The sequence below is a fragment of the Phasianus colchicus genome, chromosome 4, assembly GCF_987193195.1.
Source record: "Phasianus colchicus chromosome 4, bPhaCol1.hap1.1, whole genome shotgun sequence".
Lineage (NCBI taxonomy): Eukaryota > Metazoa > Chordata > Aves > Galliformes > Phasianidae > Phasianus > Phasianus colchicus.
Genome location: NC_143439.1, coordinates 66334768 through 66352635, shown reverse-complemented (window position 1 = coordinate 66352635; position 17868 = coordinate 66334768). Strand labels below are relative to the sequence as shown.

At 40.1% G+C, this 17868-nt stretch overlaps 1 protein-coding gene across 2 annotated transcripts in view; it reads left to right on the top strand.

Annotated features, from left to right (window-relative positions):
- The window catches only part of LOC116226007 (uncharacterized), a 40259-nt gene extending 26604 nt beyond the window's left edge, over positions 1 to 13655 (top strand). The window contains exons 3-4 of one of the 2 annotated variants that reach the window (XM_090140105.1): positions 3190 to 3286; positions 13487 to 13655. In XM_090140105.1, the coding sequence (XP_089996231.1) occupies positions 3190 to 3286; positions 13487 to 13526 (137 nt within the window). In that variant the 3' untranslated portion in view covers positions 13527 to 13655. Of the gene's footprint in view, positions 1 to 3189; positions 3287 to 5412; positions 6794 to 13486 lie in introns of those variants that run through there. The other variant, XM_090140104.1, reaches the window with a different exon arrangement.
- Positions 13656 to 17868: the final 4213 nt, after the last annotated feature.

Here is a 17868-nt window from a genome sequence, read left to right as displayed (position 1 = left end):
CAAGCAATGTCAAAAGTAGCTCATCATCCAAAGTAGGATTTTACCTTTGTTATTTACAAAACTCTGATTTATCTTTCAAATGTTCTTGAATAAGAACTAGTCTAGAATTTATTAATATTTTTTTGTATAAAATCTATTTAGGCTGCAGCAAAGTAGGCAGTAACTACAACCAGACACTTAAGACATATACTCAAATCTCTGTCAGCAATAGACCTGTATCACTGTTTTTGGATTACTGTATTTTCCCTGACTTTTCCATGAAAAATTTAGGATAGCCTTCCAAAAATAGGTGAGTCTAAAGTGTAACATCTTAAGTGATTAAAATGTTATTTCTCTGCAGTATTGTATGGTGTACTTTTAAAAACATAGGAGCACTAATCCATGAGTCCACAAAGAGAACTTACTCTAAAATTCATTTAAAACCAACGATACTCACCCCAAGCTATTTTCAGTTGAAGTTGGCTTTAGCATTCAATGAGAGCAAGTAAAAATATTTACTCAGGCAGCTAATTGGCCTATCAAACATCCAGCATTCAGAAGATCTCATGACAGAGCAAACACTCATATGAGTGCAAGGGGAAGGACAGACTGCCTTTAGCAGGACCGCAGCATGCCAGGGCTCTGCAGAATGAGACCTGGGTAAGGGCAATGACATTTAGCAAATTACTATAGAAAACTGATAAGGGCATGATCCTTTTTTATGCTGAAGATCATGTATAATGCCTGTGTGCTGTGCCTAAGTACCTATTCATAAATTTAGAATGAAAGCTCGTGGTAAGATGCTGACAGGTGCCACAGAACGAGTAATAAACCCCTGCCCCAGGCAACAATGTTCGGGCACTGGTTTGTACCTTGCAGCCTGGTACTGCAGTGGCCAACAATTCATCCCACATAGCTCAGAAGGTGATGTAGCATTGATGTAGGCCAGGAGGTTGACTGAAGATGCAGTTTTTGAATCATGAGATTAACTCCTAACTATGTTATATGTGCTCTCTAACAAAAACAACATCCTGCTGGGTGTATTTCAGATGAGTGTGCAGAAGTGTAGCCACTAAAAAGATAAGTGATGACTGTTTGCATGTCTTTTAGCATGTTTGTCATGTCAATTAATATAATCCTGTTTTAGTGTTAGTATGAGTAGACTCTAAGGTAGTGCTGTGAAATTAACCCATGCCATAGTTTCTATTTTTTCTGACCACTCTTCTCTCCCAGATACTCTTATAAGGTCAAGAGAATGTCTGGGAGGACTTTTGCACAGACTGATAGCAGCCCTTTCTGGAAAGTGTCTCTGATTATATAGCATTTCTCACAGAATAAGCAATACACCATTTTGTCTGGGGTTTTGTGGCATTCTAGATCATAGGATGGATGTGGCATAGCAGACTAATCATAGTGTTAAGTGTTAGAGTTTCAAGTGAAGGCACAACTCTGTAGGTGAAAATGTACAATCATCTTGGCCACAGCCAACTGTTTCCCAGCCCATAAACTCCTCTATCAGGAAAGACTCACTAAAGAGTCCTTTGTTACCAGGTCAGGAAATGCTGAGGTCTCAAATCAATGAATGACCTTATGTTATTACTGCAAGAGATTTCTGTGGCAAAATGGTTGCTATGTCAAAAAGACTTTTAGATGAGTGGAACATGAGTCTCCGTGTCTCTGAGTTCACAGACGTGGCAAAAATCAGGCAGGAAAACACCACAGTTATAATCTAACTTTTGACTAAATGCTTATAGATTATTGGGTTGTTTTTTTCTTTTTTGTCAGAATAACAGTTTTGCCCCCAAAAGAAATCTTCCATGGGAATTGGACAATTTTGATTATATTTTTTAAAGAAAATTATAGGAAGCTTGAAAAAATACATTTACTGCATTTTGATCGGAAGAGGGGGGAAAAAAACAGTTTGACAAAACCCATTCAGTTATATTCAAAAGGAGATGGCTCGAGTGATGGACCATCCATGATTTTTTTTTTACTGGAATTTCTGTTCATTTCCTTTCAGTTCTGAATGAGAATAGAAACAGACCAGAATTTTGCATAGGATAGAAATTCAAAGGTTCAACCCAGTCATAAAAACAAAGATAGCAAATTGTAAGACTACAATATGTAAACACTTGGAATGAATAAATTTTGGAAATTCATATCTTAACCAATTCCTAGCTGCAGGTGGAAAGTGGGAGGTGCTCAGGTCTCATTCAGATGCATATAGATTAATAGAATGGCGTGGGTTGGAAGGAACCATCAAGCTCCAAATCCCCTGCTGCAGGCTGGGCCATCAGCCTTCAGATCTGATACATATCCCAGAAGTTGCCACCTTTCATTCGTGCATGATGGTCTCTGCTGCTAGCTCAGTGGCACCATGATGACTTATTGTTACCACCATATTTGCAGGGAGCATCTATGAGCATAAATTCCACAGAATTCATGGAAGGGGAAATGACTGAAATCTTCAGTCTTCACACAAACAGTGCGGTTGGGTAAAAAAAGAGCTGTTCCGTTATAGCTGGTGGCATTTCAATGGTAAAGAGAAAAGAAATGGGTATATAAGTCATCCAAACAATACCTGGCTTACCATCAAAGGCAGGTAAGGAAGGGACAGGAAGGGAGAGGTTGGCAACATTAGACACAAACTTTTGAAGGCCTGAACAGGGGGAGTTTACCTTGTTCCAAAGGAAAAACTGTCTGTTCATGACAGCTCCTATGATTTTCAGGAGACAGATTCACAGTTTCCCTACAATGGGGCAAGTTTTGTACAAGATCAAGAGGAAAAGCATGGTTATTCCTTTACATTGGATGTCATGTTGCTAGCCTGAAGGTGCTGTGGCAATGGTTATTTGTACAGTTTGGTTATTAGCCTAGCATACTGCAGGTTGCTAAGAAAGCAGGCAGTGTGTGTGGATGCCCTCTGCTACCATGTTCCTTGTGCACTGGAGCTGAATACTCCTTTTTCATTTGTCCCAGCCATTAGAGTCTGTTCTGGAGGAGTTTACAGGTTTAAGGTTCACCTTAGGTATATACATAATGATTTTTGGCATGAGGCTGTGTCTGCTCCCTCTGTAATGAAGGGAGTTTCACCACATGCTTCAGGCTGCATGCTAAGCTCTACTGAAAATCCCACTCTACTAATACAGCAGCCTGTAGCAGATGGTATTGTTTTATGATTTTCCCCAGCTACGTCTTTTATTCTTTCAGGAAGAGTGGACAAGGGGATATTGAGAAAGAGGGCAAAATCATCAGTTCCCTACAGGAGCTTCAGGTTGGTGGGAGCAGACAGTGCTTGGAAACTCAGGTATGGAACCCAGGGAATGGTGGAGAGATGTGGGATGTACTAAGAGCTCGTATAGCACAGCAGGCAGATGAGGCTCAGAGGGGACAAAAGCAGCTTCCCAGGAAGCAGAGGTACCAGCCAGTACCTGGTACTGTTCAGAAAAGTCTCTGGCTATCTGCAACTAAACTTTACAACCTAATTCCAAGGCATTGCCAATCTGGGGCCCTTTCTGCATTTATTTCGGACTTTCTCACGTGGTGTAATGCTATTTCTCTCTCCATGAGACACTTTTGTTACAGGTCTGATTTTCTTCACCTTCAAAGCAAAACTCAAGGGAACCAATATTTCCAGATCAGTCTGCACAAACAGGGACATGATGTAAGGGGTTTTTGGTATTTGTACCGTTTCACCATTATGGGAGTAATGATATACAGCAGGAACAACTACATAGCGCACAGCTTTGTTCCCCAAGCATATATCTCTGATCAGAAAAATCTTCTAGGGACAAAACTGCAGTGTTTGTTAGAAGATTAGCTGTTCTTTTTGTTACAGCCTCAGAGTGCCCAATATGACATCCTCTTCCACTTAGAGTGCTGCTGGTGTTCCTATTCCATAGACAGGTAATTGGATGTAGGGCTGTTCTGTCTTTCAATCACAGACAGAAACACAAACTGTTATTCAAAAATTCATAGAATTATTAAGTCTGGAAAAGACTTCTAGGTTCATCTACTCCAAACATCAACCCAACCTCTCCATGCTCACGAATGCCCAAGTGCCCACATCCCTCAGTTCCACATCTCTGCAGTTCTTGTACACCTCCAAGGATGGTGACTCCACCACCTCCCTGGGCAGCCTGTGCCAATGCCCCAGCAAGAAATGGATATTCAAGTACATAGATTTGCATTGCGACAGCACACTGTCTGTGCTGTGGTGGAAGTAAGGATGCCTGCAGAACTCATGAATCTGCAGAAAGCTTTTCCTTAGCCTGGCGGGGTAAGTGTTTCACCACATGTGGTGGCTTGTGAAGTACAGACTCAAAATAAAGGTCATTTGTCTTGAGGATTCACAAGCCTAATAATTCAGCAAGGGGGGAGGTGTTGTTTTTAGTGAAATCCAAGGTGGCAGCATCTTTGGAACGCAGCTCCTGTTTGTACAACAGAGCTTTTACACCAACATTTGTACAGCTCAGCTTCTCCTCTTAAGCTTTTAAGACCTCAGCCTGCTTTACGGTGATTTAAAGGGCATCCGTGATTTTACTCACCAAGTGTCTTCTGCTGTGTGAATGCTGCATGGAGTTTACAAGTGCTTGTCTGTGACATCTGGGTAAGGCATAGACAGCAGTGGGGGGAAGAGGTTTTATCAGCCAGACCTTGGGCTTGGCACATAGCAAGTGGTATGAATAATACAGGCAGCTAAAGGAGTGCCATGAAAACTGTGCCTCCTCGTCATGCATTCAGATTATGTCCCTTCCCTTACACAAACAGCTATTTTAGGAAAGTTTAGGAGAACTCAAAAATATTTAATTAGGACTACTTTTTTACATTCCTTGAAATAAAGGGCTTTATTAGTTTTAGTCCATCGCAGGCCTTCATCCTGACCAAAAATAGCCTTCTCTGTTCATAAGAACATACAAATTTAAATTCTGATAACTTGAGAGCTAGGAATGAGCATCTCGTATCTAAAAATGTCCCTTTTCTACAGCACTAAGAGGCAAGTGCTAAATCTGGGTATGAAGCTATGGCATTTTTTGCTATAAACAAATGCTGCCAATAACTGAGCACTTTGATCTGCTGGACCATGAGCCAGAGTAGATTTGTGGGGTAATATTCCAATGCCAAAGCACTGGGGAGTGGGGAAGAGACAGGGCTTAGCTGGGAGCATGCAGACTGACAGATCAAGAAATTAGTGGATGGAATGCAAAGAAGCTGGGAAGGGAAATGTGCTTTGGTCGCTTGTCATAGTCCTCCTAGGAGGTGTGCTTTATTGCATTTAGGCGCTTCCAAAAAAATATGCGTGTTAATTAATTTTTGTGTATATATGTGGGAACACGCACAGTGCCCTTCTGCTTGTATTGCCAAGCCTGCTGTGCAAACAAAGCTTCTTGGAGATTTATAAATAAATCAATCCGACTGTGTTTTATCTGCTAGATGTCAGAGCTCACGGGGAAAACCACCCTCACCCACCCTGCTGGAGGAGTACAATGGCACAATGGCACCCTCTGTTGCCCTGCACGCTGCTCCCATGTGGATGTAGAACTCCCAAAAGTATCCATTCCCCACCTCTGAATCTCATCTCTTCCCGTCGAGCTTCCTTGTTTGTTTGGAGTTATCCTGTTATTTCCATTTGTAATAAAGTCCGTCTTGTTCTTTTTGTACTGAGTGGAGAAACATGGAGAGGATTGTCACGCTCGTTTCATCAACAGTGGCCTCCTGTCCCCATTTTGTCCTCCCTAATTGGCAGCTCCTTGCAACAGCTGTATTAACTACTGAACTCAGCCCTGCAAAGCGGTGCTCATTTCCAGCGTTAACTGGAAAGCAATTAGTCTTGATGAGATTGGATTGTCCAACTCTCATGCAATCAATTAAATTACAGCTTTTCTTTCAATTGGTTAAACAAAAACTTGATTCATTAATTAAAGTACAGAGTGAATCTGATTTTTGCTCTGATCCTCTGTGCATTCAAAAGCAAACAACCAGTTCCTTTTAGGAACCAAAACAAAATTCTTTCTGGAGCATGACAAGTTTTCACTCCTAATCACTTTTACTTGTATCCATGTGAACACACTTTAATTGCTCATTAATACAAAGTTAACGGGCTGACACACAACCAGCTGCTTCTTTTTGGACTTCTCTAACAATGACTTTTTTGTGTGTGTTTGGTAATGAAATCAGACATTTCTCAGAATCAGTCAACTTTTTCTGTGTTTTACTCCCATGTCATGCTGTATAGGATTGTACAATTACCTCTCTGTGATTATTCAGGACTGATTTTACTGTGATGGCACAAGAGGAATTAGATATGTCCTTTCTATTGCTGTTGATATGACTGTGCCTATTTTCCCCATATGCAGTCTGAAAGAATTATCAGAAGCAGTACATAGAACTCATCACTTAGAAATGATTACTCAGAAGTCATTAAATGTTGTTAATGTGAACAGATTTTTGTAAAAGCCATGTTTTGTTCAGTACTTTTAGATAAAAATATTTAAACTGAGGAAGAGATTTCAATTTTTCAAATTACGATGTAAAAGAATTCAGTGAGAATTAAAAATCTGACATAAGATCCAATACAAAAAAGTATTTCAGTGCATCTCTTTGACAAATGCAAATGGTCTGTGAGTATGTTGAAGTATAACAAAAAGTGAGTTGGCAATATTTGACATACTGTGTCTGTTCAGTTTTAAGCAGCCTCACCTACTGTGCCAATGACTTACAGTCAGGTTTGGATTTTGTGTGCCCATCATCAGCTTTCAGGATCCATGCTACATTTGCTTCCTTTGATTCCAAAAAGATTTTGTCAGGACATTGAACTGAATTTTATCCCAGGCCTCACAAATACAACCATGTTTGACAGTTGTGGGAAAGAAGGGGATTCAAGCAGCATCTATTGTTTGTTCAGAAATATCTAATTTCATAAGTCAAATTACTCATAATGATTCCATACTAATTTGTTATTTGAATCCTTTGCAGGCCCACTTTCTCCCAGATGATGGGAGACGAGAGGAATTGCCTAAGCTTTTGATACTGTGTAGATGTCTGCTGAAACACATTCGGATTGCTACTGATCTAGAGATATCTTTTTTCTTATAAGCTTAAGCCTACAAGCTTCAGAATTCAACTTAAAAGACCAGCTGTCATCTGATTTTGTTGTTCTTTTTTTTTAGAGAAACAACTCAATTTTAGAAAAAACAATTCAATGTTAAAATGCTGAAGAAAAGTTTCTCTGAAATGAAAACAAAACCAAAATAGCCATACTTTAAAACAGCACCTTTCAGCAGGACTTAAAGTGTTCCTCCCTTTTGTTTTCTCAACTGAAGTGCTGACAAAATCAGTATGTTTTCTGAAGTGTTTCAATTTGATCAGATTTTCATGTTTTGGTGAAATATGGATCCGCTAACGTGATCCTGGCTGCCTGAATGTGTTGTTTCTTTTGGGTTATGGCATCTGCCAGCCTACCAAAACTGTCTCAGTCTCCCATGAATGGAGAAATGATTCCAGTTAAGTCAAAAAAACCAAAAAAACAAAAAAAAAAGAAGAAGAGAAACCTACCCTACAGTGTTGTCACTCTAGAAAACCTAGCCCAACTGAACATTTAGAATAAGGACAGAAACAGATGAAAGAGATGTTGTCATATGAGAGTTTGTTCAAAGGCAGAAATTTACTTGTACTCCCTACTATTGTGATGGAAGATGCGACTCTACTTGGGGAACCTGGATTTGCTGGAAGTGTTTGGTGCTTGAAGATGAAACAAAAAGAGATGGGGGGTGAAATATGTTCAGTAACAGGAAAGTGTTTACTCCTGGTGAAGAAAGGGGGGGAAGTTTATGTTAGATGTTAGGAAGAAATTATTTTCTCAGAGGTTGGTGAGGCACTGGCACAGGCTGCCTGGTGAGCTATAGATGCCCCATCCCTGGAAATGCTGGAGGCCAGGTTGGATGGGGCCATGTGCAGCCTGATTTAGTATGGAGCAACCCAGCCCACAGCAAAGGGCTGGGAAAGGATGAACTTCAAGGTCCCTTCCAACCTAAGCCAGTATGTCATTCTATCATTCTTTGATTCTGTGCAGTCACCTGTCTTTGTACTATGGAGAATACCAATCCTCTGTCAGAGACATCCTCATTCCTTTTATTTTCCCCTCACGTTTCCCTGTACACATCTGCTACTGACTTGATGTGGCAAAAATGCCCATTTGCACGAGCTGTGTGTCTTCCAAGGGCTCCATTGCCTAGCTCATCACTTTAACATCTGATCTCCACTCTACTTTAAAATGCAGAGCTGGAACAAAGGATGCCAAGCCAAACTGCATGTGTCCATCTCCAGCTGAGAAGAAAGGAAATGTTGTCACCTCTGGAGATGAGGTCCATTTCCAAACAAAATCTGGGTACAACGCAGCAGAAAGTCACAACATACCACGGAGTTCTTTCAGCCCTTAAAAAAACCCACAGATTTGTTGAAGGTGACTCCTGTTTCCCCACTAGTACACAAACATTGTGTTTAGCTACACCAGTTCCCTGGGAGTGATGAGCGTGCTGGCAGGTCAGGGGACCTGCTGTTGGGTTATGTCATTGTTATGAGAGTCACGCTGCTAAGGAGCTTTGAGTTGTACCCCACGCTGAGAATAATCCAAATAATCTGCAACTCAAAGCATCCCTCATCAAGGATCACCATGAGCGAAGGCAATTTCAGCTGACCCGATGAGCTAAACATAAACATGTCAAGATCTCAATAGTACCAGAAAAATTTGTTTTAAATATCCTGAGTGTGAAACTGGTGCCAATGGACAACATCAATTGTTTGCCAGATGTTCTTTTCTCTAATTTTACTGCAGAGCACATACAAGTATGTGCTGGAATTAACATGATGACTGGGGAGAACACAGTAGCCAACCCTTGGTTTATTGCAGCAGTGTAAAAGACAGTAATTTCCAGGAAGAGAGATTACTCCTGGTTCACATGGCTGTGAGATACGCATGCAGCCTCTCAAGGGACATATACATCTCATGCAAACAACATGATCTATGAGCCCTTTAAGGTTAAGTTTTGACAGTGGTAGAACAGGAGAGAGCTCAGAGCTGTACAGCTCTCTTCTCATGAGCTGGATGTTGTTATCCAGAGAAAAAAGCAAATCACTAGTATTGAGGCTAACCACAATACTTATCAAGGTGCCACAAGCTCAGAGCAATCTACAATCTGCAAAAGACACCCAGTGTGGTAAAACTGCAACTGAAATGAGGCACAGAGATGAGTCAAGTACGAGGCTTGCTCCAAAAGTAATGCTTCCTATTTTATTCCATTGGCCCATTGTGTCAGTGGCAGACGACGGCAGTAGAGACTGAACCTTCCCACCAATATTCTGTTACATTTTGTTGCTACGTGACAGATGACAGCAGAGGGGCAGTCTGATAAAATGGTGTCTGCCATGAAAGTGTGTATGAAACAAAGGTGAAAGACAAGGAAAGCTGGGACCACAGAAATTTGTCTGGTAATTGCTGAGACCTGTGTCCACAGCAAATGTATTCTGCACAGAAAGAGAGCAGATGCACTGTTCCTCATCTACCAAAGCATCAAATGATGTTTTTCAGGGCACTGCTGCTGTAACATATTCTGTAAAGAAACTAGATCAGAAATTCTGAAACACGGATAAAAAAGATAACGTCTTTCCATTCACATTGTCAATAGATTCAGAGCAGGAACAGTGCCAGATTAAAGCAAAGCCAATATTTGCAGTATAAAATTTATTCATCAGAAATTCCTCAAGTTCTTTATAGATCTTTTTGGCTGATACAGAAATTCTTTAACTGCAAAGTTTTATTTGAGTGTTTTCAGAAGCACTGCTGAATATGAGTCTCTTAAGACTGAAACCTTTTTAAAAACAAGAAAAAACACATAGAAACAGAGCATTCATTTTTCTATGCATTTCCATAAGTCTTTGTAGATTTTTAGTCCACAGTGGATAAACTGATGGATTTAAATGACAGAAATATTCTTAGCACAAAATCTCAGATCCTGGAGCTTTTATTTACCAAAGGAAGCCAAACCCAAAATGTATTTTGTTCAACTTTGGCCATATATTCTACAAGATACTACTTCAAACGCAAGAAGGCATGCCATCTTAGGAATAATGTCTCTCTTTATACATCTTTAACATATTTCCTTCCTTCCTTCCTTCCTTCCTTCCTTCCTTCCTTCCTTCCTTCCTTCCTTCCTTCCTTCCTTCCTTCCTTCCTTCCTCGCTCCTCCCTCCCTCCCTCTCTCTTTCCCTTCTTTCCTCCTTCCCTTTTCCTTTTCCTTTTCCTTTTCCTTTTCCTTTTCCTTTTCCTTTTCCTTTTCCTTTTCCTTTTCCTTTTCCTTTTCCTTTTCCTTTTCCTTTTCCTTTTCCTTTTCCTTTCTTTTTTCCTAAAGTTTGCCCTCTTTATTGCTCAAAGAGCAAGTGTTAAGCTGATAAATGGAAGAACTCTTCTGAACACAGTTCATCCTGGAAACCCTTATACTATTTAAAACTGTAATTACAATTTGGAAGAGAATCCAAACTTTTCTAGGAATGCTTAAGCCTTTCAGCACTGCTAAATTCTTCAAACTGAACAGGGTCTGTGCAGTTTGCCTACTTGGGAATATGCATGTTCACTTCACCAATGGAAACACAAACTAGAATTCAGTAGGGCTCATTAGAAAATCCCACACACTGAGCTCTCTTTATAAATGCCTAAAGCAATAATTTGTAGGTTCCTCAGAAGATGGAAAGAGGAATACACTGATTTTTCCATAGATGGTTAAGCGAAAAATGCTTCTCCACAATTTTGATTACTTTGACATGATGTAAATTAACCCTACCTTCTACAAAGCTGGTTTCACTGGCAGAGACTGTCAATAAAGTAACTCAGATTAAGGGTCTTGCTCTGGATTTTAGAAGCACTTTAAAACAACAAGCATAAATGCTTCACTAATATTTAAGATGGGATTCACTGATGAGGCCATCCTATTTAATACCCATAGCATGTAACTATCTATTTAAAAATAGACCCATAAGCTTGCTAGCTGCAGAGGATCCTATACAATCCCCTAAAGAGCCCTAACATGAAAGCATAATCAAAACAAACTAGCTTCTGTTCATTCATGATGTTATTTCACATTGAAGCTGGTCAGCTATCTAAATAATCCATGTTCAGCCTTTCTTTTGGCCTTAGTAGAATACAACACAGAAGTTGACACTTGGTGCTGTATCTTTCTATGGCTCCTTTAAGGTCACTGAACCATAGAATGGCTTAAGTTGGAAGGGACCTCAAAGATAATCCAGTTCCAACCCCCTGCTGTGGGCTGGCTGCCCCTCACCAGCTCAGGCTGCACGGGGTCCCATCCAACCCAGCCTTGAGCACGTCCAGATATGGGGCACAAACAGCTCTCTGGGCAGCCTGTGCCACTCGTATCTGTTTGCTCTTCTAAACTACAGCTTTTACTCCTGGTTGCCAGTCACAGAGGTCAAAACAATGCAGTTTTCTGAAAAGTCATGTGGAAAGCAGACCTATGGCAGAGCAGCTACAGCTTGCTGCACAAATGAAGTATCTATTATTTTCTTTTAAAATATTCCATTTAAAATAATTTAAATTATTGAAAACATTAATATATATTAAAATATAGGCAGCTGACCAGATCTACACCCTGAAAACAATCTGTTCATGTAAGCTGTCCTGGATTACCAAATTCAGAATGCTCTGTGGCAGTCTTGGTAATACTTCTCAGTTATACTGAGAACAGCTGAAAACTCTTCAGTTAGGTACCAATAGCCAAGATTAGCTCTTTGATATAAACTACTGGATTAAAATTGTTTACACTACTTAGAGAATACTTAGAACTGTGCATTTTGGTGGAGTTGTTTCACAAAAAATTTTTACGTAACCAGTGCTTTTATTGATTGCACCCTTCACTAAAGTCACACACAGTTATCACAATGTGCACAAGAAACAAGAGGAGAAAACAGCCCTCCAACCCACATCACACCTCCAAAGAGTGACAGACACCTGAAAGCTGTCAACCACTGCATGGAGATGATGCATCGTAGTTTCCTCTGGAAACTGGGGCACACCAGCTGTAACTACTTACAGCCATTCTGAATCAGAGTACGAAGAGAGAGTGGATGCATCAGTGCAGTGCTGGGTTATTACAGCTATGTGCAACAAAATGTGTAAAATTTACGAGTTTCAGAGCAGTTTTGTTTGTCCTCTTCTACCACATAAGTCATATCGAGGGCTTTTTTCTACACAAGCATACAATCACAGAGTGCTATTGCAATTCTATCATTCCATCATACAGGTGATGCACAGCACAGGAAAGTTCATATAGCTGTAGAAGTCTTAACTCTGGTATTTATTGATTTTCATGCTTTTTCCAGACAATGCTGCAATTATATTCATGTTGTTTCTGTCATTTCAAACTGTTGCTAACCCTCATAATTGTTGAGGGATTGCACAGTGCAATTTAGCATAGTTAGGGCAATTAGAAAGTTAAGAACCATGAGCCAACAGTCAGTAGCAGCATTTTTTGCCAAGTATAAGGAAACCTAAAGGCTCCAACTAATGCAATATAGTTCTTGGGATTTTGCTTACAAGTCCTTGGGCCAGCCTCCTGCTTTTTCAGGCTATAGCAGATCTTCTGCCTTTTTGCCAAGTGAATGCTGTTGAAGCAAGGGGAGAACCTGAGCCTGTTTCCATTGCCCCATTGATAACCTCTTGGGAACTTGACCTCCATGGTTGTAACTGGAGGTAGACTTGAGATCTCCCCAGTGGAAGATACTTAACACATTTCCCTTGCTTTTTACATCCATCTGAAATGTATTTGGCTAACTTCTGAGCAACCTTGCATGTAAAACCTTGAACCACAATTGTAAACTCTCCACTTTCCCTTATTCGTACAGTATTTGATTTGGATGACATGTTTTTTATAATATTTATTTTCTGGCCCATTTTGAGACTCATGTGTTAATGCCACGAGAACTTCACTCCTTGTATAATATTTCAGACATGGAGGGAAAAAAAATGAAGTGAAAAAGAAAAAAAAAAAAAAAAGCAAAACCAACCGTCTGCATTCACTTAAACTACATTACAATAAAGCTCAGTAAAGATCTGATCAGTAGTTTTTTTAGCCTTCTCTGATTCAATATGAAAGAAATTAGTGGAAAACCTAAAGGCTGAAAGGAAACTTTTGCCACTGTTCAAAACAGGACGTGAAACTTTTAACATAATATTTACACATATTACACTAAATACTTTCTGCGGAGTTAAAATTTAGCACTGCTAGCTTCAGACAGGCTGGGGAAGACATTTGCTTATATCTGATAAACCAGATTTTGAGAAGAAAATGTTTTATTCTTTTTGTTCTTCCTATGTCTGCACTAGTGCTGGCAGAACAATTGTGATTTAGAAGTATGTAAACACGCTCATTAAAGACTTATAAACACTTTCAAGGCAAGAAACAATTTGTCTTACACTGTTTTCTTCTTGCCTTCACAGCTGTTATGATTTTACATTTGGTGGTCCAAAAAGCTGTTGAGATTCTGAAAGCATCACGGCGTGACCCGAGTGTAGCTTTCTTCGTGATCATTGCTTGCTTTGCATTGACTTGTTCACAAAGTTCTGGTAAAAATAAATTCTTTTTTGGGGGGACACAATGTTTTTGTCAAGAAATACCAAATTAACAGAATCATAGAATAAAATTGCTCAGGTTGGAAAAGACCTTAAAGATGATCGGGTCCAACCACAACCTAACTATACTACCCTAACTCTAACAATCCTCTGCTAAATTATGTCCCTGAGCACCTCATCCAAACAGTTTTTAAACACATCCAGGGATGGTGACTCAAGCACCCCCTTGGGGAGCCTATTGCAGTGCTTAACAATCCCTTCTGTAAAGAAGTGTTTCCTGATATCCAACCTAAACTTATCCTGGTACAACTTCAAGCCATTTCCCCTCATCCTGTCACTTGTTATCAGTGACAAGACTCCAGCCCTGCTCTCACTGCAACCACCTTTCAGGTATTTTAAGAGAGCAATAAGGTCTCCCCTCAGCCTCCTCTTCCCCAGGCTAAACAACCCCAGTTCCTTCAGTTTCTCCTCATAGGCCATATTCTCCAAGCCCTTCACAAGCCTTGTTGCTTTCTTTGGACTTGCTCCAGCACCTCAATGTCCTTCCTGCAGTGAGGGGCCCCAAACTGAACACAGCACTCGAGGTGAGGGCTCACCAATGCCGAGTACAGGGCAGGATGACTTCCCTAGTCCTGCTCACCTGTCCATTTTTGATACAAGCCAGGATGCCGTTGGCCTTCTTGGCCACCTGGGCACACTGCTGGCTCATATTCAGCCGACTGTCCATCAAGATCCCTTTCCATCAAGCAGCTTTCCAGCCACTCCTCCCTAAGCCTGTAGGGTTGCCTGGGGTTGTTGTGGCCAAAATGCAGGGCCCAACACTTGGCCTACTAAAACTCATACAGTTAACCTTGGCCCATCGATCCAGTCTATCCAGGACTCTCTGTAGCGCCTTTCTCCCCTCAGGCAGATCAACACTCCCTCTCAACTTGGTATCTACTGCAAACTTACTGAGGGTGCACTCAATCCCCTCCTCGAGATCGTTAATAAAGATGTGACATCTTTAATCAAGGTCGTTAATAAAGAAGTGATATTTCCTCCAGAAAGCATTGAGCATTTCCCCCAGGAAAGATTTAGTGTGCAGAGTTTCTTTTCAGAACGAGATGAACTTTTAATGGAGAGAAGCAGTCTTGTAGCCCCCATCCCAACTCATTCAGAAGACAAAAGGCCAATCTTTTGCTCAGTTCAGCCCAGAATAAAGACCTGCTACTAAAATCTCAGAGCTCTACCAGATGACTTTTAAATTAGATGGGCATGAGAAGCATTATGATTTCAGCTTCAAGAAGCATGAGGACATTTTGAAAAATCAAGAGAGCTTTTATACAATTGGAAAACATCTTCCTACTGAGCCGTAATTAAAATCAAGGAATTCACTAAAATGTGCCATAGCTCCCAGGCAGAAGTGAGAAAAAAATCATAACATCTACATGTTTCACCTGGGATTTACCATCTAGCCAGCTGACTCTGACCAACAGCACAACAAAATCTCAAATCCTCCCTGATAAAAAAGCAAAACTTTTTAAAGACCCCAGTATTTCAAACATTAGCTGTATATCTGTAGATTTTAAGATCATATGGAAACTTTGCAGTCACCTACTCTGACATCTGCAGAGCACAGACCAGAGGAGGCTGCCCAACAATTCCTAAATCAATTCCAGTAAGTTGTGGTTGATACATGGCATCTTTCTTGGAAAACATTCATTTTGATTTAAAGACTATAAGCAACAGAGAATCTACCACATTCCTTGGCAAGCTGTTAGTTGTAAAAAAGAGAAAATTCTCACCACCAGAAATGGGAGTTTTGGCAGGACTCACATTTGACTTGCATTTTAAACATTCACAAAAGATCAAATCATTATATATTCGCAAAATAAGTTGGTTATAATTTACACCTGCCATAAATCATAGACGTCTAATGATAAGTCACAGAAGAAATTAAGTATTCCCAATTTTAAAATAATTTTTTAAGTCGGTGTATAGTGCACAAATATCCCCACAAGGAGCATTAGATGATTCATCCAAGATGCATTTATTTATTCGTTTTGGAGCCTGAAATCTCAAAGTTCAGAGGTAACATCCATTTCAAATGCAAGAGCAAAGCAAACCATAAAAAGTCTTCTCCTTTGTCCTTGCTCCCTGTATAGATCTTCTCCTAATTCCAGAGCCCTAGGAAAGACACAAGTTTCAGTGACTCCATCCATCAGTAATTGCTTGTATGGAAGAACTTCCAACTGAAAATATCTTGCTATGGACACAGTTCTGGTCAATTGTTTTGCCATACTTCAAAAGCAGAGTTAGTCCTATGGAAAGCAGACAGTTAAAATGTAAACAAAGTTTCTGTTTATTCTGAAGTCAAAACAGTCATTCCAAGAAAATAAATGTGAGACCACATATATAATTTACTTATCTTTAAGAACACTGTTATTCCCAAACCAGGCAAGCTACTTCTCACTTCTGGTCAATTCCTTTTGCAAATGCATGTCATCAGCTTCAGCTAATATATCACTGAAGTTTGACAATAATCACTGACTTTCTTTCTAAAGATAATCCATGTTTAAAAGCTTGGTTATATAATATGCAATAAGCCAAGAATATCTTGCAACACTTGGAAAGGTAAAGTAGTAATGTTCTGCCAGATTCCTCTCAGCATTTAAACACCATTTTTTACATGCCAAAACTTCCTTCAATTACTAATGACTTGTGAGCTTTAAGATGCATAATTTATATCTGAGATCAATTAGGGAAGACAGATTAAAAAAAACTTGTCTGTATTTTGGGTCCACGAGAAACATCACAGAAAGAAAACGAAAGAAAATGATTGAAACTTGAACATGTGTTCTGGCCCTGGAGAAAAGGTCAGTGTCAAACCAGAGCCTGTTTTCTTCTGAAGAAAATTCTGGAGGAAAAAGAAAGATGTTTCAGAGCTATCTCCCGAATAGACGGGTGAGAGTGCTTGTGGTCTTGAAGAAGAAAAGATGACAGTAAAAGCAAAGAAAGGGTTTATGGTTTGATGGAACATAACGTCCCAGACAAAGGGAAATGATATAAAGCCAAAATTATGAAAGAAAAAAGAAATGGAAGGAGATCTGATATGTTCACAGGAGAGAGTTAGAAGCTTAGAACCTCAAGCAGAATATTAAATGTGGAACTAGAAGCATCGCTGAGCTGGAGACAACACATCATTTCCCATCATCCACTGGCTGAGCAAAAAATAGTCTATTTGGACCAAAAGAGTAGAGAAGAAGAGTCAAAAGAAGAGATTAATCAAGAAAAGGGTCTGCCAGGTCAGAGCAGAAAAAATATCTGCCAGAGTGACAAAGGACCTATTTGGGGCCAACAGGCAGGGATAGATGGGAGTTGCCATTACAGCCACAGCCTAGGTCAGGCTGACCTCAGAGATACATGGAGGGAAGTGTGCATGCCGGTGCCAACAGACAGACAGGTCAGGATCAAGGACTTGGCTGGGTGACAAGAGCAAGCACTGACCCGGGTGGAAGTTACATTACATCTCTTCTGCAAAATCTTTGATTTCAGAGGATCGGCATTACGCTGTCGAGATCCTCAGATCAGCCCAGGGGTGGTAACTTAAGTATAATCTCTGTTGCTATTAGGAAAACAGCCATAAATGTGTTTCTTTTTATTCTTGTCTTCACCTCACAAACACACACGTTTTCACTAAGGGATAACTTCAAATTTCTAAACTCTTCCAATCATGCATTGAATGACACTGTTCTTAGCTCACTGTCTAGCTACACCATTTTTACATCTTCCTCCCATACATAGTCACCTTACATATTCAGAACAGAGTGAAGAAAGATATAGAAAGTTTAGTCCTTCAGATGTGACTCTTTGGTACAGTTCTTCCAGATGAAACAACATGATAGAGCTGGTTTCCCACAGACCAAATGGAGAAGTACTTCTGGGCTAAGGAAGTGGAGGTCGTCTCCAATGACTAAAGAGTATCTTTTGCAGTTCAAAGAAAATGTGAAGAAAAAAAGATGTTTATCAGCTGGAAACCTGCAAAATGTGTTTGTCATCATTCAGATTAATAAATTTTGCTTTGCTTTTCTAGTTTGGTTACAACGAAGATTTCAAATATGCTTCGTAAATAAAAATATCCGTAGATTATGACTAGCTAATATTGTATTACCACTATCTCAGTACCTCAGAGTGGGAAAATAGAGTATATTAAGCATTATCAGCCACCCAATAGGCCTGGATGAAGGCTTGTGACAGAACCCAAATCTCTC